At 38.7% G+C, this 25,215-nt stretch overlaps 1 protein-coding gene across 1 annotated transcript in view; it reads left to right on the plus strand.

Moving 5' to 3' along the window:
* The window catches only part of LOC150079670 (ATPase family gene 2 protein homolog A-like), a 238,027-nt gene that overhangs the window by 32,145 nt on the left and 180,667 nt on the right, over positions 1 to 25,215 (plus strand). Inside the window, exon 2 of the mRNA XM_090383160.1 lies at positions 1,681 to 2,007. Within this exon, the coding sequence (XP_090239286.1) occupies positions 1,681 to 2,007 (327 nt within the window). The remainder of the gene's footprint in view (positions 1 to 1,680; positions 2,008 to 25,215) is intronic.

Here is a 25,215-nt window from a genome sequence, read left to right on the forward strand (position 1 = left end):
CATATATTTTCTTCAAAATCATAATATGTGGGGTATCTATGCCTTGTCTTTTCAGTGCCCGAAACATCGCCTTATGCTGTATGGAGTCAAATGCCTTTTCATAATCCACAAATGCCAGGCATAATGGTGTTTTATATTCATTTGCTTTCTCCATTAGCTGTGATATTACGTGAAGGTGATGCATAGTTGAGAATCCTGTCCTAAAGCCAGCTGCTCTTTCGGTTGATTCTCATCAAGTATTCTTTCTAATCTGTTAGTAATGACCCTTGTGAACAACTTGTAGATGTGGGATAACAAGCTAATTGGTCTATAATTTCCAATTTCTGATTTATCTCCTTTCTTATGCAGCAAAACTATGATTGCATTATTCCACTGCTTAGGTGTGATACCTTTTCTAATGCACTTTGTGAAGAGTCTTGCCAGTTTTTGTGTTATGTCTCTTCCTTCCAATTTTAACAACTCTACAGTAACTTCATCTTCCCCCGGGGCTTTCTGATTCTTTATTTTCTTCAATGCATGTTCTACCTCATCAGGAAGAATATCAGGTATGTCTTATACGTTGCTACTTTGCAATTCCTCTTCCCCACTGCTACCATGTATAATTCTCTATAGTAGTCTTCTGCTATTTGAATTATGCCTTCTCTGCTGTTTATAAGTACACCATCGCTATTTTTCAGTTTCAGTATCATTTGTCTTTCTGTATTACTGCTCATGGCTGCTGATTTAAATCCTTTGTTTTCCTTTAATGCTTGTTCTGCTTTTCTTGTCTTAAATCTTCTTATGTCCTCTGTGAGTCTCTTTTTAATGGCTTTGCATAACTCAGTATACTCAATTTTTTTCCTTGTTAGTATTTATCTTGCTCTTCATTTTTCAACAACCCTGTATATATATATATATAATGTTTTTTTTTTTTATGCAGAATTTAATTTTTAGCAGTAGTCTTGTAAACAGCAATGTGAATCAGTGTATATTTTGCATATTTCATAATCATATTGCCATTTGTACATGTATGTAAATGAAACAGGCTGAAAGTGTAATCAAATTTTTTGTGAAAAAAAATATCCTCAAAATTACAATTCAGAATTGATACATTGCAGAAAACACAGGTATATGACTTATGTATTCTGTTCAATAGTGAGAAATCTTCCATATGCACAGTAGCAAACAGCATTTAATGTTGTAAATTTTTCAAAGTTGAGAAGCTTATTTTAGACAGTGAATGTAATGTCAGTCGTGTAGAGACAAGCATTATGTGAGCACCTCTGATCTTCCAACAACAGTGTGTTGAAAGATCTGAGACACCCCTCCCCTTGCAGTTCAGTTATGTTGCCTTCAGATTTCCCTCTTCAGACCATTAAAATAATTTTTGGAAGAACAAAATTTTGACAGCAACATGACAGGATAGTTATTCTACAGTGGTTGCAAATCCATCCTGAAGAATGCTGCAGGGATTCTAGCCTTGAGAGTAGTTGAAGACTGCATAATATAAAATGGGAAAGATGATTTATTACCACGTCATGATAAAAAGTTTGGCTCAGATTTGACTCCCCACTCTCCAATATCTGCCAGTTTCATTTAAAATGATAATCATTATTTTAGTTGATCTGTTTATTCTGTAATAATACTTGGTATTTTATTTTATTTTTTATAGTCTGTTGAGTAATTTATTTTTTTATTTAGGCATTTCAGATAAGCACCCTGTGTCAAAAGGCCTTCTTCTCAATTCTGTTACTTGCAGGCAATGTCATATCCTATGTACTGACATCGTATTAGTGACTACAGCAAGAAAGGAAAAAGCATTATGTATGGTATATCCTTATGAAAGCCTGCATCCATGTGCTGCAATAATTACAAGTAACTTTTTAATGTGCCATGAAGGTGAACTTGTTACTATTCAGCACTATCGCTCATCTATAGGTACAGCATCCAAAATTATTTTACATTGCATCTCAGAAGAAAGTAATGTGAGATTTGAAGATGTTGAAAATTACCTGAAACATTTATGTGGTGAGTATGCATTTTTGTTAGTTTATTAATTAATTTATTATTGATATGTAAAGTAGGTTCTAATAAATACTTTTCCTGTTTAGGGTTTCAAAAAACAAATTATAAATTGTTATCTATTTGGTTTCCCTTGAGAAGGAGACTGAATGGACAGACATGTAAAAATTCAAGTTTCCTGTAAAGCAAAATGTTTATTAAAGTATTATTTTATTTACTAAACAGTATTGTACTACCAAAAAAAGGTAAATGCTATTAAAGATAAGCAATAACTGAATTTTTTAATGTTTGTCCAATTGCTATGAACTCACATATATACATCAGTACATCCCTTATTCTCCAAAAAATGGTGATTTTTAACCACCTGTACCTAAATTATACAGTAAAATAGATAAAAGAAATAATATATAATCAATTTCATTTAAAAAAATATAAATGCTTAAATATGTAAAATATATGTCAAAGTGTTCATATTAACTGTTGCACCCTTCTCTGATAGGTACAGATTCTGCAGATCATTCATTAATAGTACAGTGCATGCTTTCGGTCAAATAGTCACTTGGATAGTGTGCACTTTTGACCAATACTCTCTGTATGTTAGTTCATAGCAACAGATGCAAAAATGCAAGTATTAATATTTAGCAATCAGTGTGTTTTTACTTTAATTACACAGGTCAACAAATATTTTTCATTGGAAAAAAAAGTTATGGACTCATAGATCATTAGATGCCAATTCCATATTTCCTCATTGAATGTGATGAGACTGATTATATCACTCATGAATATAGTTATTATTTCTTTATTATTATTGTCCATACAGTCATATTTATGTAATTGTTTGAATATATCTATATCCTTGTTATTTTGTAATTTAATTATTTGATTATAAAATGTTTTAGGTAAGATCTGGTGAATTACTAAAACATGTTTAATTTATTGTCATGCCTCAAAGGTGCAAAAATCATCCCAGCAAATTCTTCTGTGTGTGTTTGGCTCTTTTCTAACTAAATCACAATGGCATATAATCATGATGGTTATTTTGAAAATTTACCAGTTGTACTTTAGCTGGCCTCTAGGTGACCTGAATACGGCATGGCACCACATGCTATTTGTAGTAGCTTGTTCAAATGGTTTACATGACTAGTTGAACAGAAGGAAAAAGTTGTCGATGCTGTTTGCTCTACCCATGAAATGGAGGGAGCCAAGAGACCATGATGACAATTGTTAATTCTGTAATGTAAATGTAAACAGATTCTCAATGAAGAATAAGCATAAAATCATTTATCTGAACTTGGATTCGGCAATTACACCAGTTCCTCACGATGGAGGTATACCAATTCTGGCACCTCCGCAGTGTGGAATAGATCCTTGAGAAGATGAAATTAAATGCAATTAGTGAAGACCTGGGACTGACAGCTCATGGAATTCTGTCAATGATATACAGGAATATTTTCAGGAGCACATGGAGGTGATTGTCCTATTGTATAAGGCAATGGTTAGGCCACATCTTCAGTATTTTAGGAAGGATATGGATTTGTTGGAATGGGTGCAGAGAAGAGAAATAAGATTAGTAGGGGAAACAAAAGGGTACTCTTATCATAAAAGACTTCAATTCTGCAAATTGCAGAACTGAAGTTTGCAGAGTTTGGAAACAGGGCACCTGCTAAGGAACTTGATTGTAGTGTTTAAGGCCCTAAGTGGATTGAGTAAATAAAAATGTGGATGGAATCCTAACTCTTGCTCGGGTGACTCACTTAAAGTGACATAAAATGAAATTGAAAAGGAAGGTAGTAAGGTAGGTGTGCTAAAATTTCTTTTCAGCCAGAAAGTGATTGATTGTGGGGAAAAAACTTCCTTTGTTGTGGAGGTGGGAAGTTTACACTTCCTCATTCATTTCACAGATATACAGGGTGGCCATAATTAAAGTATCCCTATTCAGAGCTCTCTGTTGCTCTAAGTGATAAGTAGAATGCCACCAAAATTAGTAGGTACTCTATTCTATTCAAGGCATGGGGAGAAGGATCCCGTGAAAAAAGAAATTAGTTCCACAATTTGCCGATAGGGAATAATGTGGCACTGTACAAGAGGAAAGACATGACAAAAGTATCAACAAAAAAATAACTAAGACAAACCTTAATGAAATTATAAATTTTTATTTGTGCTCTTTGCAAAAAAACAGAAAGAAACTGAATTACACTCAAATCCAAACTAAAAAATAAGACACCAAAGAGAGCAGAAAATTTGCATAAATCTGAGTTAATTTAATTTTCCCAGCAGTAGAGAGCTATAATGGCACAATGCAAACATCGCAAGTGTATTTTGTAAGTTTACTGTTAACAATGCATCTCACTCTGCCTGATCCTGCTTTAATTGCAAAGTTCTACGTTAATGGATGAAATGGTGCAGCCGCTCTGTGTGAATTTAGACGCTGTAAGAACTTACATCAAGGTCCTTTATCATCTGCGCCAGTTAGAAGGATGATTAACAAATTTGAGGAAACTAGATCCTTTGGTGCTAAGCCTGGAAGAGGAAGGAAGCCTGTTTCACCTCAGGTAGCAGAGGAGGTTGCAAAGGCTATTGTTGACCGATCCATGGATACAGCTGCTGGAACTAGTAGCAGTGCACAGGGAGTAGTTAGGCAATTGGATGTCCCATAGTCCACTGTGTGGAAAATTCTTTGGAAACTGATCCACTATTATCCATACAAGATCAGTCACCAGCAGCAGATTCAAAGAGATGATCCTGAAAAATGACATTTGCTCTAACGTTTTTGGCCAGAATGGAAATGGACAATGCCTGGCCATGGAACATTCTTTGGGAGATGAGGCCCATTTTTATCTCGATGGGACTGTCAACACTCAAAACTGCTGAATATGGGCTTCAGAAGCACCGCATGCTATTCAGCAAATCCCATTGCACTTGCAGAAAATCGCCATCTGGTGTGGTGTGACTTCAAATTTCATCCTAGGGCCATACTTTTTCGAGGAATTGCACCCAGCAGGAGCAGCCACCTGCTCCATTACAGCACAAAGATATCATCACATGCTGAGCAGTTTCATTATTCCTCAACTGCAGCAAAGAGGATGCCTGATTGAGACGATTTTTATGCAAGATGGGGCTCCTCCTCATATCACATGACCAGTAGAGCAGTTTCTCTGGCATCACTTTACTTCAGAAAGAGTCATTAGTCGTTTGTTTCCCATTGGATGGTCACCACATTCACCTGACCTTACACCGTGTGATTTTTGGCTGTAGGGTCACCTCAAGGCCAATGTCTATCGAGGAAGTGTCCCTAACCTGGCCATCTTAAAGGACAACATAACGCAGCATGTGCAGAACATTACGCCAGAGATGTTGCTCAACTGCAGAATCTGCAGTCGAGCACACTGTGCATCGAATGCAATTTCTGGTCCAGAACAATGGTAATTATGTGGACATGATTACCATTGTTCATGGACCCAGCTGGTTAAGATGCTGAGACTTTTGCATTACTAATGATCTTGCACAGATTGTTCATTTATCTAATACTAACTACACAGTCAACACGTTTGATCTTTTTCTCAAACCAAGAGCGGGAATGGCAGCTCAATAAACTGGGTGGTCGGACTGCCCCCAAGACATGGAGGTGATAATAAAAACAAGAGAGAATTATATATAAACTGTAGCTCCCGCCGCTTTAGGGAATACATCACCGCCCCAAAGTGCTTCCAGTGTTGCCGATTCAACCACAACACCCATATGTGCACCCAGCAGGAGCCAATGTGTGGGCACTGTGCTGAAAAGGGGCACAACTATGCAAACTGCCCAAATCAAGAAAGCAAACTAGCCTGTGCAAACTGCAAGTGGCAAAAACTCCTCTACACACATTCAGTCAGAGATAACAAATTCCCGGTATATATTAAAGCAAGAAGCACCCAACAATTAAGAATTCATTATGGGGATTTTGCCTAAAAATTATAATACCACCTGCATTAAATTCCTTTCCACTCAATGTGCAGTGAGCAATTGCTGTTTTTTTTTTTTTTTTTTTGATTTGGTAGTTGTTTGCGCATCGACTTCTGTGGCCATATTGCACCTCCCAAGGTTTTTGCAGTACTTTGATCCAAGCCCGAGGCGGGAATCGAACCCGCGACCTTTGGGTTGCCGGGCAGGTACTTTACCCACTCGGCTAGCCCGGTCGGCTAGCAATTGCTGTAGCGAGACAGATAAGGCAAAAGGCTGAAGAAGAAAACCTGGACATCCTCCTGCTGCAAGAACTCTACACCTGTGCTGGGGCTGTCTCCGGTAGTACTCACTCAGCTATAAGATTGTTCAGGTGGATCGAGCAATCCCCACGGGCTGCTGTCATTGTAAGAAACACGAACATAACTGTCACCTGGATCTCACACCTGTGCCATGAGTGAGCATCTTGTGCACACATCATTACTTCCCTAGGAGAACTTTACATCATCTCCTTGTACATCCTCCCATACATAATTTAGATAACCAGTTTTTGTAGATATACATAATACTTAATAACCATTATTTCGTTCGGTTGCAGCCATTGTTTTTGTATATAGTGGTAGGGAATTCAAATTTTTAATTGAGGTAGTTAGGTAGCTCTAACGTATAATTTATAGAGTATTACGCTTCACTGTTTCTATTAGATAGCGTAGTATTGATATTTAATTAATTTAATTTATTGATTTTATTAATTTAAAGTATCATGCCCCAAACTAGAGCAGCAAAGCAACGGGCTCAAAGTGGCAGGAGTGCTGTGACTCGGGGGAGAACTGAGGGGGGGCGATTCTCCAACGCATCACAGCCTAAAAAAAATGTGCAACTTGTGAAATGTTTGCCGAAATCTCTGGAACGGAACATGACATTGCCATGGGGGATGTCTTTGTGTGTGCGCGATGTTAGGAAATCAGGCGACAACTCAGCGTTGTTATGGGCCTATATGAGAGTTTGAAGGACAGGGTGGATGCCCTTGAAAGATCTAAATTGAGGGGCCCATCAGGCTCTCAGCTGCCCACATCAACACCAGAGCTTGCACTTGGTCATCGTGCAACACAGCGGCAACCCCCAAGGCAGAATGCGCTGGTCCCTCAGGAACTAGTAGTTGTTGGACTCTATTGTCAGGGAAACGGGAAACATGATTTGTAAAAAGGATAGGTGGAACAGGACCAGGGTATGTCTGCCAGGGGCAAAGGTTGATGACGTTGTAGAGTGGATATCATCTTTTAAGGGCACAAAAGGTGATACAGTTGTACACGTTGGCACTAATGATATTAGGAATAGGAGACCGGCAGAATTACTTAACAAGTACAGGTCACTGTTGAACAGAAGCCAAGAATTAGGGTTGAATTTGAAAGGGTCTGTAATTCTGCCCAGACACGACAGAAGGGAGTATATGATGAGAACCTTGTTGATCAGTTCGGCCCTGGAAAGATTGTGCAAGGCTCAAGGGGTAGAATTTTTTTTCAGCCTGGACTGTACAGTGGTACCTCGACATACGAGTTTAACTCGTTCCGTAACCTTGCTCGTATGTCAAATTGCTCGTATCTCAAAGCAGTTTTCCCCATTGAAATTAATTGAAATGCCATTAATCCGTTCCAGGTCCCAAAAAACCACCTCAGTTGTTTTTGTTAAGTGTTTTTGAATAAGAAAAATGTACTGTATTTACAAGAAGAAACATTTATTTATAAATAACAAATACATATTCTATAGAAACATAATAAAAGAAAAGGTGAAGTGCTTACGGAAGCGTATAATTTGCGTCATTGGTCTTCGCTTTTTTTTGTCACGCTTTGCTCATTTTCACCTGCAGATCGTTTAAAAAAACTGTCCAAGGAGGTTTGTTTCTTCCTCCCTTTCAAGATATTGCGGAAATGTGTTAGGCAAGTTTCGTTGAACAACTCCGATGCACGACCAGTTGCAACCTTTTCGGGGTGATTTTTATCCACGAACTCTACAACTTTCTCCCACATTCCCAAGATCTCCTTTATATTTCTTGTAGAGATAACCTTCTCCATCTCTGGCTCCTCTTCAAAACTAATTTTTCGTTGAACTACCATATGCTGCTGTGAATGTAGATCGTGTAACTCCTCGGTAGTCAACTCCTGAGTCTGTTCCTCGACAAGTTCGTTCACATCTCTCTCATCCACCTGCAGACCCATGGATTTTCCCAGAGAAACAATCTCCTCTACCACTGACACTTCGGGTTCCAATCCTTCAAAAGCCCTTTCAGCTACAGCCTCAGGCCACAGCTTCTTCCATGCAGATATTAAGGTCCTCGTTGTAACACCCAGCCAGGCCTGATCAATAATTCTTAAGCATATCACGATGTTAAAGTGGTCCTTCCAGAACTCTCGAAGGGTAAGGTTTGTGTTCTCCGTCACTTCAAAGCAGCGCCGAAAAATGTGCTTGGTGTACAACAACTTCTTAAAATTAGAAATCACCTGCTGATCCACGGGCTGCAGGATAGGAGTGGTGTTGGGTGGTAGGTAGAGAACCTTTATAAACTTGAACTCTTTGAGTAAATCATCTTCGAGATTTGTTGGGTGAGCAGGGGCATTGTCGAGGACGAGAAGGACTTGCATGGGTAGGTTGTTTTCCTGTAGATATTTTTTAACAGAAGGGCCAAACACCAGGTTTATCCACTCCACAAAGAATTTCCTGGTGACCCACGCCTTCGGATTTGCCCTCCACATAACTTGTAGTTTTTCTTTTAAAATCTTATGTGACTTCAAAGGCTCTGGGATTTTCCGAATGGTATACTAGCAGAGGCTTGATTTTGCAGTCTCCACTCGCATTGGCGCAAAGTGCTAGAGTTAATCTATCCTTTATGGGTTTGTGACCTGGCATCGTCTTCTTCTCTGCCGTTATGTAAGTCCTATTTGGCATTCTTTTCCAGAAAAGCCCTGTCTCGTCACAGTTGAAGACTTGCTGAGGGATGTATCCTTTGGCTTCTATCAGTTCGGAAAACATTTTGATATAAACCTCAGCTGCCTTCACATCCGAACTTGCTGCCTCACCATGCCTGACGACGGAGTGAATGCCGGTCCTTTCCTTAAAGTTGTCAAACCAGCCCCGACTGGCTTTAAACGAGTCTTCCGATTCCTCGTTTGTGGAAGTGCGTAGGATCTGCTTCAGCAAATCACCGTAAATCGCTCGTGCCTTTTCACATATGATACTTTGTGTTAAGAATCCTCCTTGAAGCTGCTTCTCTGTCACCCACACCATCAGTAGTTTCTCCATTTTCTCATGGAGAGAGGTTCGGAGCTTAGAAATTATTGTAACGCCCTTGGCTGGCGTTATACCCTTTATCAACTTCTTCTGTTTAAGCACAGTACATATCATTGATGTGCTACACCCGTACATCCTCGCCAAGTCAATTACTCGCACACCTTGCTCATGTTTTTCTATGATTTCACGCTTTAATTCAATAGACATCATCTTCTTCTTCGGACCCATGGTTATAAAAATAAATTTCATAATGTTTTGTAAATGTACAAAAAGCAAAAAACGCGAACCCAACTTATCAAAAATGCTACGAAAACTAGGGAAACAAGCACACAGACTGAGGTCTAGTCTGAGGTGGGAGAAACTGTTAGACTCTGCACACGACCCCAACATGCACCCCGCATGTTGGGGTCATGTGCAGCGGTGTAGTGTGCCATTCCTCGTATCTGAAATCTTGCTCTCATCTCAAAGCAAAATATCGCTCGCTCGGCGGCTCGTATCTCAAAACACTCGTATATTAGGGCACTCGTATATCAAGGTACCACTGTACTTGTTAACAGGAGAGACTGCTTCTATAGGGATGTTATACACCTAAATAGAAAGGGTGCAAGAATATTTGCTGATGCTATCGAGGCAGTGTTAGGTGGGTCGGAAAACTGCTAGCTTGGGGGGGATACAAGGACTAATAGTTTAACAGTAGCCATAGGCAGAGGTGAAGGTGATTCTTGCACAACTTCTATTAGAATAAGTAGCGATCTGGAGCGTGGGGTGTTGGGGGTTTCAGGGACGGATGGCAGTCATCCTGAAATAGGTGGGTATATGGGATGTGTTAGGGTGACTAAGAATAGGAGTAGGAGCATGTATGCTTGCATGTATACCAATGCTAGAAGTATAGTAAATAAATTTGATGAATTTGAAGTGTTGGTCAAGACATCAAAGGCGGATATTGTTGGGATAGCAGAGACGTGATGTCACACAGATATAAGGAATGCTGAACTGGAATTTGGGGAGTACGTGTACAGAAAGGATAGACAGGATAGAAAGGGAGGAGGTGTTATGCTGTTAATTAAGAAAAACATAAAATCAAAAGAAGTGCATCCAGTTGATATAGATGAACAGTGCACTGTTGAGTCAGTTTGGGACATAAGCACTGCGAAAGCAAAAATAAGAGTAGGGGTGTGTTATAGGCCTAATGACTCGAATGAGTACAGTGAACAATTGTACAGAGAAATAGAGTGGGCTAGTAAATCGGAATGTCTTATAATGGGGGATTTTAACTTCCCGGATATTGACTGGAACTTGTGGGTTGGTCGCTCACACACTAGTCAGACTTTTGTGGATTTATTGGATGATTGTTTTCTGCAGCAGTATGTTCGAGAGGCAACCAGAGAAAGTAACACTCTTGATTTGGTTATCAGCAGTGATCATTCGTGTATTAAAAATTAGCATTAGCATTAGTAGAGGCATTTGATGCAAGAAAGCAAGCTTATGCAGCATCAGCCAAAAAAAAAAAAAAAAAAAACCCACTTCCACTTCACCCCTCTGTTCGTTCAAAATACCTGTCCAGCTGAGCCTTAAACTTATTTAGGCTATCAACCTCCACCACAAGGGATGGAAGTCTGTTCCACCAACCAACCACCCGCTGGCTAAAGGCAAATTTCCTCACGTCTATCCTACATCTGTCTTTCCTCAATTTGAATTTATGCCCTCTCAGGTGATTTTTCTGAGCTAGAGGAAGAATCCCATCAGCATTGAGCATGCTTAAACCATTCAAGGCTTTATACACCTCTATCAGTTCACCTCGCTGGTGCCTAGTCTCCAGACACTGTAATTTGCAAAACTTAAGCCTTTCTTCGTAAGAGCACCCCTTTGTTCCATTCACTAATCTTGTTGCCCTTCTCTGTACTCGTTCCAGCAGCTCTACATCCTTCTTGAAATGAGGCCTCCAGACCTGTATACAGTACTCTAGGTGTGGCCTGACCATCGCCTTATACAATGGAATAATCACCTCCTTATCCCTGCTGGAAAAATTCCTGTATATCATTGACAATACTCCATGAGCTACTCTTGCAGCCCATCTGCACTGTTCAGAGAACTTCATATCTGCCTGCACAACCACCCCCAAGTCCCTTTCATTCTCTACCACTGTCAGTGTAGTACCACAGAGTTGATACGTTGCTCTGGGGTTGCTGTTTCCCATGTGTAGTACTTTACATTTGTCAATGTTAAACTTCATTTGCCACCTCTCAACCCATCTGCTCAACCTTTCCAGATCCTATTGCAGCAGCATAGTGTCAGTAGTGTCCTTGACAACCCTGCCAACCTTTGTATCGTCTGCAAACTTGGACATTAAGCCTGATATACCATCATCAATATCATTTATAAATACAGAAAACAATAATGGACCCAACACTGAGCCCTGAGGGACTCCACTAATAACATCAGTCCACGATGAGCAGTGTCCATTGATTACCACTCTCTGTCTTCTCCCCCTCAACCACCCCTTTATCCATAGCAGCAATTTGCCTCCAATGTCACACTGCTCCAATTTGTGTAGCAGTCTTCCATGTGCAACAGTATCAAAAGCCTTTCTAAGATCCAAGTATATAATATCAAAGTTATTCCCTGCATCCCGTTCTTTTGTGACTGCATCATAGTATCCAATCAAGTTGGTCAGGCAAGACTTCCCCTTAACAAAACCATGCTGTGTCTGAGCTATAACTGAAGTCTTGTCTAAATGATTTTGCAGTGCTTCTTTAACCAGTGCCTCCATTAATTTTCCTGGAACAGAAGTTAAGCTCACAGGTCTATAATTACTTGTGTCAGCCTTTGATCCTCCTTTGTGAATTGGGGTCACATTTGCACATTTCCAGTCTATGGGTACCTCCCCTGAGTCCAAGGAAGATCTCATAATTATGGCTAAGGGTTTGCTTACTTCCTTTGCTGCCTCCTTTAATATAACTGGATAGATCCCATCCACCCCGGGTGCCTTTCCTGTGTTTATCTTCAACAGTTTCTCCTCCACTTTACTCCCAGTTATTTCAAGATTCTGTAGCTTACTGCTAGAGTTGAATACACCTCTGGCATTCCCCTCGCTGAATAACTCCTCATGTGTGAATGTCGATGCAAAATATTCATTTAGTTTGTTGGCTACCTGAGCAGGATCATCAACACTTGACCCATCAATATCGAGTGGACCAATCTGATTCATCCCCTTCCTTCTAGAGTTTACATAAGTAAAGAACTCTTTGCTGTTTTTCTTTGCATCCCTTGCCAAGGATTTCTCGTAATCTGCCTTCGCCTGCCTAACCTCCTTTGTAACTTGGTTGCATATCAACTTGTATCTATCATAGGCTTCTGTGTCATGTGTTAATTTGTATGTATCCCATGCATTTTTCTTCTCTGCCATATGCAGATTTGCAGATAAAGGAACCACTAGGTGCCAGTTATCACAGTGTACTGATGTGGGATTTACTTAAAGATTTAAGTAAATCTTTTACCATCAGGGGTAAAGGAAAGGGTTTTTGCTTCTGTAAAGGTGAGCACAGTGGTCTCCGACAGTTTTTAAATTCTGTACAGTGGGATAAACTGACGATGTTACCAACAGCAAATTCTAAGTGGGAAGCATTCAAGGAATTAATCGTGGAAGCTACTAAAAATTTCATACCTATTAAGAAATATAGTTCAAGGTTTAGGCCTAAATGGTTATCTAATGAACTAATGAGACTCGTAATAGAGAAGAAAAATGCATGGGATGCATATAAATTATCAAGCGACTCAGAAGCCTATGGCAGATATAAGCTAGTCTGTAATCAGGTGACAAAGCAGGTTAGGCAGGCGAAGGCAGGTTACGAGAAATCTTTGGCAAAGGATGCTAAGAAAAACAGCAAGGATTTCTTTACTTATATAAACTCTAAAAGGAAGGGGATGGATCTGATTGGTCCACTTGACATCAATGGTTCGACTGTTGATGATCCTGCTCAGATAGCAAACAAACTGAATGAGTATTTTGCATCTACATTCACACACGAGGGGTTATTAAGGTTTGGAAAGGCAGAAGGTTATCAAATTGTAGCAGGATACTTAATGATTTTGTAATAACTGAAAGAAAAGTGGAGGAGAAATTGTTGAAGTTAAACATAAGAAAAGCACCTGGGATGGATGGGATCTATCCAGTTATATTAAAGGAGGTGGCAAAGCAACTAAGCAAACCCTTAGCCATAATTATGAGAGCATCCTTGGACTCAGGAGAGGTTCCCATGGATTGGAGATGTGCAAATGTATCCCCAATTCACAAAGGGGGATCGAAGGGTGACACGAGTAATTACAGACGAATTAGTTTAACTTCTGTTCCGGGTAAAATAATGGAGTCACTGGTTAAAGATGCATTGCAGGATCATCTAGACAAGACTGCAGCAATAATTCAAACACAGCATGGGTTTGTTAAGGGAAAGTTTTGTCTGACAAATTTGATAGGATATTATGATGTGGTTACAAAGGAACTGGATGCAAAAAATAATTTTGATATCATATATTTGGATTTCAGGAAAGCTTTTGACACTGTTGCGCATGGAAGACTATTGTACAAATTGGAGCAGAATGGTATTAAGGGTAAGTTGCTACAATGGATAAAAGGATGGTTAAGTGGGAGAAGACGGTGGGTGGTAATCAATGGGTGCTGCTCTTCTTGGACTAATGTTATTAGTGGAGTCCCACAGGGTTCAGTGTTAGGTCCACTGTTGTTTTGTATATTTATCAATGATATTGATGAAGGTATATCAGGCTTAATGTCGAAGTTTGCAGATGATACAAAGGTTGGCAGGGTTGTTAATGACAGTAATGGCAGTAACAGGATCTAGATAATTTGGGCAGATGGGCTAAGAAGTGGCAACTGAAGTTTAACCTTGACAAATGCAAAGTACTGCATGTGGGTAGAAGTAACCCCAGAGAAACGTACCAACTGTCTGGTACTACACTTAAGGTGGTAGAAAATGAAAAAGACCTGGGAGTAATTGTGCAGTCAGATATGAAGTTTTCTGAGCAATGCAGACAGGCTGCCAGGGCAGGTCATGGGGTTTTGTCAATGATATATAGGAATTTTGCTAGCAGGGAAAAGGAGGTGATTATCCCTCTGTATAAGGCAATGGTCAGGCCACGCCTTGAGTACTGCGTACAGGTCTGGAGGCCTCATTTTAGGAAGGATGTAGATTTACTTGAGCGTGTACAGAGAAGGGCAACAAGATTGGTGAGGGGAATAAAGGGATCCTCTTACCAAGAGAGGCTTAAGTTCTGTAAATTGCAGTGGCTGGAGACTAGGCACCTACACGGTGATCTGATTGAGGTGTATAAGGCCTTGAATGGGTTGAGCACGGTGAATTCTGATGGGATCCTTCCACTTGTTCAGATTACGAACCTAAGGGGGCATAAATTCAAATTAAGAAAAGACAGTTGTAGATTAGAAGTGCGGAAAATTGCCTTTAGCCAGCGGGTGGTTAATTGCTGGAACAAACTTCCATCTGTCGTTGTGGAAGTTGATAGGTTGAATAAATTTAAGGAGGAACTGGACAGGCATTTGGAGGGAGTGGTGTGATTTTTTTTTTTTTTGGCTGATGCTGCATAAGCTCATAGACTTGCTTTCTTGCATCAAATGCCACTGCTACTACTACATTCAATATCTTCACAAAGTGCAAACTGAACCAACAGGGTTCAAGATCCTCATATCTGCCAACCTGAACTGCCATTCACCTCTGTGGCACAGCGAGACCCAGGAGCATATAGGCTCCAGAAACGGGCAGCACATGGAGGAATTCCTGGCCAATAGCAGCTTTGTCATCATCAATTGCGCCAACAATCTTCCCACATTTAGTTTGACCTTCTGGATGCCACCATGGCCACTAGATCTCTAGCTGGTCACCTCATCGATTGGATGGTGCAAGAGGATTGGACTACTTCTGACCACGGGCCATCACCTTTACTATATATAGGTCACTCCATCAAATCCAGATAAACAGCTACAAACAGGAAAGATATGCTGTCAGTAAAGTAGACTGGATGACAGGTTGTGTGCATTTCTGAGGCCATCACCAGAAATGCACATGACCTATTATCCAACCAGCTCCAGAAACAGACCCCTGACCACCATCAATGTGCTGTAACCAATGCCATAGTCAACGTAAACTGCAAGTGGCAAAAACTCCTCTACAGACATTCAGTCAGAGATAACAAATGCCCGGTATATATTAAAGCAAGAAGCACCCAGCAATTAAGAATTCATTATGGGTAGCTAATCAATCAATCAGGAGGAGGACCTCCCAGCCGGGAACTGTCCCGTGGTGGTCGCAAGAGCTCAACCAGCTTAGAAGAGCAATGAACCAGAAGAGACATGCCTTTCAAGGAGCCAGACAGACAGGCCACCCCCCTGAGGTGGACACTCCCGGGCAACAGTACAGGGAGGCCAGGAACACCTATATTGCGATGATCAGGCAGCAGAAAAAGCTGTCCTGGGAGCATCTGGTCTCTACTGTCGACAACTCTGACCCCTTGGAGTATTATCTACTGGATAACCACAAACAAGCTGCCTAGGGGAGAGGTAACCCCTTCCATCGTCATCCCACAATGTGGCATGACATAGTTAATAACATACTACACACCACTTTCAAAACCATCGGAGGAAACAACACTCCTGAACAGCAACTGCTATGCCAGGCCAATGACGTATACAATCTCCCAGGATGGAGGAGCCCTTTACCAACTCAGAACTACAAACTGCCATAAGCAAGGTAAGAAATAGGAAAACCGCAGGGCTGGATATGCTTGAGCCAGAACTGGTTAGGAAAGTGGCAAACATCAAATTGATCCTCAAAAATCCATCCAAACCACAGCATAAACTAGACTCCTATCAACCAATAGCCTTTCTGTCCGTGCTCAGAAAAGTACTGGAGCAGCTACTTAAACAGAGGATTGAAGTGCACTACACCACTTAGAGGGGGGAAACAGGCATTCTATGTATTATCAGACACAGTCTAAAACACTGATGGATCCAATATCTCTCTATTTCAGAAGATTTAAGAGAAGTCCGGTTGGCCTGCCTCCCTAAAATCCACTCGTGCATACCTTCTCGATGGTAAGCCCTGTTACATTACTTAGGTGGCAACGAACATGTAGAGTGGTTCTCTTCAAGATGCCTGGTAAGCGTGAGAGGAAAAGACCAAACCATCCAGCATATGATAATAAGACAAAACAATGGCCCTCAGTCCCCAGTGGCTTTCACTCCCCCTCTTACGGCAGTGAGAGGATCAGAGTGGAAGAAGTGGGTGCTAAGAATCTCTGGGTACAACCAGTCTGCCATGCACTGAAACTGAACTTGACCGGTTACAACATAAGATCACTCATCGGTGGAGACAGGATATTACAGCTGGAAAAGGAATTAGAAAATGTGAATTGGAATATCATCGGTTTGGCTGAAACAAGAAAAAGAAATGAATCACATAAGTTTATCAAGTGGAAATTTGCTGTACACCAATGGAAACAGTGAAGGGAGAGAAGGTGGAGTTGCAGTGATTTCAAAGTCAAAATTAAAAATATATAAATATAAAGCTCAGTAAAGCTAGTTAATCCTTTTTGGTATACAGTTTCCAAATAAGTCGATCTAACATCATCAGATTTAAAATGAATGTATAATCATTATCAAAAGTTGGTACTATTCTGTGATGTCATTAGAAGTAAACGCAGTGAGCCATTGTTGGTATGCATCAAAGTCATACTGATTTTGTCATTTTGTGATTGAAAAATATTTTAAAGTGGAATCTTATGTAGGTATGAAGAGTCTGATAAACAGCTTAATATGACACAGATACCTAGTAAGGTTGCCATTGTGAAGAAATTTCTTGAAACAGCAGCATCAAGATCAGGTGATATAGTAATATGCCTCATGCATTATTAATGCAACAATTGAAAACATTAATACCTGCTTGGAATCCAAGTTCTCACAAACATAGAAATATGTCACTTCAGCAAAGTCACTTCAGCAAAGTATTTTTTTAGTATATATTAGAAAACTGACATTTTAACTTTTCCAGTTGAAAGCTGTACAGTAGCTAAAATAAGCAGTTTAGATTATTTTGGGTAAGATGTTCTCAGATGTGATAATTCCACCTCAGTGGAATAATCAAAATTCATATTTACTGAATGTGCCCCTCCTGCAAGGAGTAGCTTCTATATTTGAGAAAGGTTGGTGTTGAATATTCACTCTCATGCTGTTAGCTCTGTCGGTAGTGTAGAATGCACAGAAGTCTTTTTTTCAACAAATATTGCTATTTTTGCACTATCAAAGTCCAATGTGTGTTTGGGAATTGAATTATTTTAAACAGTTATTGCCAACACCTAATTTTATTAATTTCCTGTGGGGTTATTTGGAGCAAGTTTTTGTGACTAATCCAGGGATTAATTAATGCTATACCTGATATAAAGAATAACATTCTTGATGATATGCTGTAATACAGTGCTAGAAACACAGTTTTGTAGGTGTTCAAACTGAGGATGGAAAGCATTACCAATGGCTACGTTAACTAACCTTACACTCACTTTGTATAATTAGTGAAAAGAAAAAAGAGTAACTGTAATCTTATTTATGATTTTATTTAATGCTGTTTATTATCTTTTTCAGATGACAGTTTTATTGCTGTTGGTACAAGGCTCAGAGTAGATTATCTTGGACATTCATATGAATATATTGTAAAAGAGATAGTTAATGAATATGGAGAAAGATTTAGTTTAGATAAAAGTAATACAGACAATATTTCAGTAACTGGAGATAACTTAAAAGATAATACAGAAGATTCCACAGCAAATGTCATTAGTAATATTAGCTGTATGTTTGAATCACTTGATATTGACTGTTTGTATAATAAAGGACATTCTGGAAACTCTGAAATACTTCTTACGAACAGACAGAATAGTTCAGTTTCAGATTCATCACTTTTAAACCTATCTCCTGTGAAACAGAGGACAGACAATGTTACTCCCATGTTCCAGTCATATTCTTCGCAACTTAAATCAGCACTAATTGAATGTGATGAAACCATGAATCCTTTTTTTAGCTTTACTGAAAACACAAAGCTGTGTATCTGTGAAGAAGCTGAACGACCACCTAAGAAAGTATATTATAGTGATATTATAGGTTTAGATGAACAGTTGAAAAGGGTAAAAGAAATTATATCTCTTTCAGAAAATCCAGATGTCTGTAATAATCTTGGTAAGTATTTATACATACTAATAATTAAAATACAGTAATTTTTATCCATCTGACTATTTCATCCACACATAAAATGAAAACATTCCTCGGAATGTTTACAAACTACTTGTTCAAAGTACCAGCTGATTAGTAGACAATACAGTCCTTATATGTTAAAGTGAATTCAATTTGTGCAGTGCTGGATATGAAATTTCAGAACTCTGCTTTCAAAATTTGTAGAGACTGAGAGTACTTCTTAGTCTATTGTCACTTCCAATTAATCATCAGTTGTCCAAGGCTTGAATGCAGACATTTTGAGATTTCATCACAAGAAATAGTCCCAGATTTAAATTTGACAAAGTGACTAGGTGGTGAAGCAGGGCTTCTAATATGAATCTTAGAGAATCTATTTGAGAGTAGTAAAACAATTTCACACAACCATTCCATCTAAAAGTTTGTCCAGTTCCTCCTTGAATTTATTTACATTATCAACTTCCACAATAACAGATGGAAGTTTGTTCCAGTATTTAACCACCTGCTGGCTAAAGGCAAATTTCCGCACATCTATTCTACAAATGGCTTTCCTAATTTCAATTTATGCCCCCTCAGGTTCGCAATCTGAGCAAGCAGAAGAATCCCATCAGAATTCAGCGTGCTCAACCCATTCAAGGATTTATACACCTCAATTTGAGGTATTGCTCAAAACATCAAAAGCAGATATTGTGCGGATTTCAGAGACGTGGTGTCACACAGATATAAGGAATGCAGAACTGGAATTTGGGGAGTACAATGTCTACAGAAAGGATATACAGGGTAGGAAGGGAGGAGGGGGTTATGCAATTAGATAAGAAATACATAAAATCCAAGGAAGTGAAGCCAGTTGACATTGCTGGACAGTGCAGTGTCGAGTCAGTTTGGTGTGACATAAGCATTGGGAGATCAAAATTGAGAGTAGGAGTGTACTATAGGCTTAATGACTCTGATGAGTATAATAAGAAACTGTACGGGGAAATAGAGTGGGCCAGTAAATCAGAGAGTCTTATAATGGGGGATTTTAATTTCCCAGATATTGACTGGAATTTGGGGGCTGGTCACTCACACACTAGCAAGGCTTTTGTGGATTTATTGGATGATTGTTTTCTATATAAGCATGTTCTGGAGGCAACTAGAGGGAGTAATACTCTTGATTTGATTATCAGTAGTGATTCTTCATGCATTAAGAATCTGCAGGTAAATGAACCACTAGGTGGCAGTGATCACAGTGTGCTGAAGTGGGATTTACTCAAAGAGGTAACTACCAGTAGGGGTAAAGGGAAGGGTTATTGCTTTCGTAAAGGCGACTACGATGGACTGAGACAGTATTTAAATTCTATACAGTGGGACCAACTGATGATGTTACCAACAGCAAATTCAAAATGGTAAGCATTCAAAGAACTTATCTTGTATTGTCGATGATATATAGGAATTTTTCTAGCAGGGATAAGGAGGTGATTATTCCCTTGTATAAGGCAATGGTCAGACCACACCTAGAGTACTGTATACAGGTCTGGAGGCCTCATTTCAAGAAGGATGTAGAGATGCTGGAACGAGTACAGAGAAGGGCAACAAGATTAGTGAATGGAACAAAGGGGTGCTCTTACGAAGAAAGGCTTAAGTTTTGCAAATTACAGTGTCTGGAGACTAGGCACAGGCGAGGTGATCTGATAGAGGTGTATAAAGCCTTGAATGGTTTGAGCATGCTCAATGCTGATGGGATTCTTCCTCTTGCTCAGAATAATCACCTGAGAGGGCATAAATTCAAATTGAGGAAAGACGGATGTAGGATAGACATGAGGAAATTTGCCTTTAGCCAGCGGGTGGTTGGTTGGTGGAACAGACTTCCATCCCTTGTCGTGGAAGTTGATAGCCTAAATCAGTTTAAGGCTCAGCTGGACAGGTATTTCGAACGAACAGAGGGGTGAAGTGGTTATTTTTTATTTATTTATTTATTTTTTTTTTTTTGGCTGATGCTGCATAAGCTTGCTTTCTTGCATCAAATGCCTCTACTAATGCTACCTCGCAGGTGCCTATTCTCCAGCTGCTGCAATTTGCAGAACTTAAGCCTTTCTTGGTAAGAGGACCCCTTTATTCCCCTTACCAATCTTGTTTCACTTCTCTGTACATGCTCAAGCAACTCTACATCCTTCCTAAAATGAGGCCTCCAGACCTGTATGCAGTACTCAAGGCATGACCATTGCCTTATACAAAGGGATAATCACCTCCTTTTCCCTGCTAGCAAAATTCCTGTATATTATTGACAATACCCCATGCCCTGCTCTGGCAGCCTGTCTGCATTGCTCAGAAAACTTCATATTTGACTGCACAATCACTCCTGGGTCTTTTTCATTTTCTACCAGTGGTGTATTCGGGCCATAAACGCACTGGAACAATGTTCCGGTACTTTTTTCTAAACGTCAAATAGAAAATCATTAAATTTATACACTTAATATGAAACAGCGACATAATCAAAGGGGAGGGAGAAATAATATCTATTTTACTCATTGCTACTAAAAATATATATTAATAGCAATCTTTAAAATTAATAGATTTCTTTAAAAATTTATTTAAAAACAAAAATATAAAATTCGCAATGAATCTTGAACGTTTCTTACTAAAGTACAATGTGTTGGATGAAGAGATCCAATGAATGATGGGGCGCCTCCGTAGCCAGGTGGGAAGGAGCAGCAGTGCATAGCACATGCTTCTTGATTAGACCGGGGTTCAATCCCGTCACAACCAAATACGGAGGATGCGGAAGGGTCAGGGAATGACCACCGCATATCCCAGAGCAATATGGCCTTAGTTGCAATGCTCCTAAAAACCAAATAACAAACAACCAACGAATGAGATATACTGTGATGCATGCGAATGCTTCATTTCGATTTGCCATGAGCTGAATGCTAGAACTGGTTGTTCTATGAACCGTGAGTCTGAAGTCTGATTCAGTTACTGTACAGTCGATGTGGCATGATCATATAGTCTTCTGGAGAACAACGTACAGGATTTTTTTGTCATTCATATACTTATTATATATATAATATGTACTTGTGAGTTTATGACTGATCTCTACTATTTAGATTAATTAATTTATTTATTACTGTTTCTTCTAAGGTGAAAATTAATTTTTACAGGATTGAATATATAAATTTAAATTTACTTAATTTCAGCATTTAAAAATTAAAAGAAGAAAATTTTCATTAAATACAAAATGAGTGAAAAATGCAAGCAAACAACATTAAATAGATTTCTTGATAAAAAAAACTGAAAACTGTGCAAGAAAATGTACAAACGTGGAAATGATAATGACATGACCTCTTCTTTTCCATCAAGATCTAAAGATGAGAGAAACGGTGACACAGAATTAAAATTTAATTGGCCCCCCCATTATTATGCTGACATGTGGACTGAGAAGAAAAAAGCATATCCTTGTTTTACATGCGATGCCAGAAAATTAGGATTAGGTTTGACTTGTGCTGCTGTAAAAAAATTAAGTCCATCTAAAATGCAGGGAGTTAGCATTTCAAAGGAATGGAGTTTGGTAATGGTATCATCTTATGGCAAAGATAGAAGTGCACAATTGACATCTTTGCATAAGAAAATTTATTAACATTCAAAAAGTACATCACCTATACAAGCTGAAAAAATCTTGCAAGCTGCAAATGAACAACATTTAGAAGCGGTAATTGATCAAATGAATGACTCCGAAATTTCTAGCACCTGTAAGGTTTTTAGAACTGCATATTATATTGCAAAACATGATCAACCATATTGTGACCATTTTGAGTTGCTTCAACTACAAAAATTGAATGGCACTGTTATTATTCACAGTTTGCATTCAAGATTAAGTGCTACTAATATAATAGAGCATGTCGCAAGGCAAATGAAATTCAAATTGTGGACATACGTGGAAACTTATCAATTCTCATTGATGAGTCTACCACTCTAAGCAAGAAATCTACTCCGATTATTTATTTAAAATGTGAAACCAATAAAATGAAAGATCCACATTACTTGCTTCTTGATTTAATCAAATTGCCAGATCAAACAGCTTTCACAATAACAGTCTCTCTCTTAAAAATTCTTGAAAAATACGGATTTGACGACATTTTTTTAAATCACTATTTAATTTCTTTTACGAGCGATGGGGCAAGTGTTATGTTGGGCCGAAAGTCTGGAGTTGGAAATAAATTATTAGAAAAATATCCAAATTTGATCATATGGCATTGTTTAAACCATCACCTTGAATTATCAGTTGAAGATGCAATATCAGAAGTTCATGGAATTAACCATTTTCAAATATTTATGGAACTAACTGTACAAAGCTGTACACTTTGTACAGTCAGTCTCCAAAAAACCAGAGAGAAATAGAAGCATGCGCTACCAGTATTGGTGAAGAAATTAAAAGGATTGGACGGGTATTTAATGTAAGGTGGGTGGCCAGCTCCTTTAGGACCGTATCAGTAGTTTGGCAAAATTTTGCTTCTTTATGCCATCATTTTGAAAATGCCAGTAAAGATAACAACCGAAACGAAACTGAACAATCCATGTTCAATGGATTATATAAACAAATTTCATCCAAACAATTTGTTATAAATTTAGCTCTGATGTACGATGTATTGTTTGAGCTATCAAATTTTTCAGAGTCATTGCAGAAAAGAGATACGACAATAGTATATGCAGACAAATTGATTCGTCATACAATTTGTTACTTGGAATTTTTAAAAGATCCTTAAAAAGGAAAAAAGTTGTTAGAAGCCTCAGATGCTATTGAAAAAATGCAATTATTTTCAGTAACATTAATGGGCAATAACAAAATAACATTAATTCATAGAAATCAATTTCTAAACATTATTATTAATGATATGAAGCGTAGGCTGAGCGTTAGTACAGATTCTAATGAATTTACTGAAAGAATTTCAACTTCAGACATTATAAAAGATTTACGAATTCTTGAACCAAGCAAAGGCCATCTGAAATTGATCTTGGATTTGGAGAAAATGAAATAGAATCTCTCTGTAAACGTTTTAATTTATCTTTCACAAAGTGTTTGAATGCCTACAAGGATTATTTAGCTAATGGTGGTCGTAGCATGCCCACAGATTTGGAACATTTAAAAACTTATTCTAAAATTATAGCTTGCAGTTCTTCTGAATGTGAGTGTGACTTCAGCAGTATGAATTTAATATTAACTGAGAAAAGATCCTGTATTCCTGTCGAACATGTGGCAAGTCTGTTGTTTATTAAACTACACGGTCCACCATTAGAATTATGGAATCCAAATTTTTATACCGAACTTGGTTGCAGTCTCATCGTTCTGCTGTTGACCAACAAACAAAAAGGGCAGTCACACAAGAATGTGTAATCCCTCCTGTATGGGATTTTTTATGATTTTTCTGAACAGTATTTTTTAATATTATTTTGGAGTTTTTGTTTTCATTTTTTTCTTTTCTGATTTTTAAAAATTTTTTGTCTTTGTTTTTTACTTTTGAAAATTTTTATTTAATAGTTATAAATAAATACTGAACAAATATTCTAATCTTTGACTTATTTATTTTTGCAAATGAAAAAAGCGTAGATAACTATTTGTAGTTAACCGACGAGCATCCAGGTATTATTTTTTTTAGCAATACACCTCTGTTTTCTACCACCTTAAGTGTAGTACCTCACAGTTGGTACATTCCTCTGGCATTACTTCTACCCATATGCAGTACTTTGCATTTGTCAATATTAAACTTCAGTTGCCACTTCTCAGCCCATCTGCCCAAATTTCCTAGATCGTGTTGCAGTAGTACACTGCCATTACTGTCATTAACAATCCTACCAATCCTTTGTATCATCTGCAAATGACATTAAGCCCGATATACCTTCATCAATATCATTGATAAATATACAAAACAACAACGAGCCCAACACCGAACCCTGGGGGACTCTACTAATAACATTAGTCCACGTAGAGCAGTGTCCATTGATTACCACTCTCTGCCTTCTCCCACTCAACCACCCTTTTATCCATTGTAGAAACTTACCCTTAATACCATACTGCTACAATTTGTACAGTAATCTTCCATGATTTCCAACAGTGTCAAAAGCTTTCCTGAAATCCAAGTGTATGATATCAAAATTATTTTTTGCGTCTAGTTCCTTTATAACCATGTCATAGTATCTAATCGAATTTGTCAGACAAGACTTTCCCTTAACAAACCCATGCTGTGTCTGAATTACTGCTGCAGTCTTGTCTAGATGATCCTGCAATGCATCTTTAACCAGTGACTCCATTATTTTACCCAGAACAGAAATTAAACTAATTGGTCTGTAATTACTCGTGTCACCCTTAGTGAATTGTGGATACATTTGGACATCTCCAGTCCGTGGGGACTTCACCTGAGTCCTAGGATGCTCTCATATTATGGCTAAGGGTTTGCTTAGTTCCTTTGCCCCCTCCTTTAATATAACTGGATAGATGCCATCAACCCCAGGTGCCTTTTTTATGTTTAACATCAACAATTTCTCCTCCAGTTTGCTCTCAGTTATTACAAAATCATTAAGCACCCTGTTACAGTTTGATAAACTTCTGGCATTTTCCTCCCTTAATAACTCCTCATGTGTGAATGTAGATGCAAAATACTCATTCAGTTTATCAGCTATCTGAGCAGGATCATCAACAGTCAAACCATTGATATCAAGTGGACAAACCTGATTCATCCCCTTCCTTTCAGATT

Source organism: Mastigoproctus giganteus, chromosome 10, assembly GCF_048544385.1.
Source record: "Mastigoproctus giganteus isolate SK-2022 chromosome 10, ASM4854438v1, whole genome shotgun sequence".
Lineage (NCBI taxonomy): Eukaryota > Metazoa > Arthropoda > Arachnida > Uropygi > Thelyphonidae > Mastigoproctus > Mastigoproctus giganteus.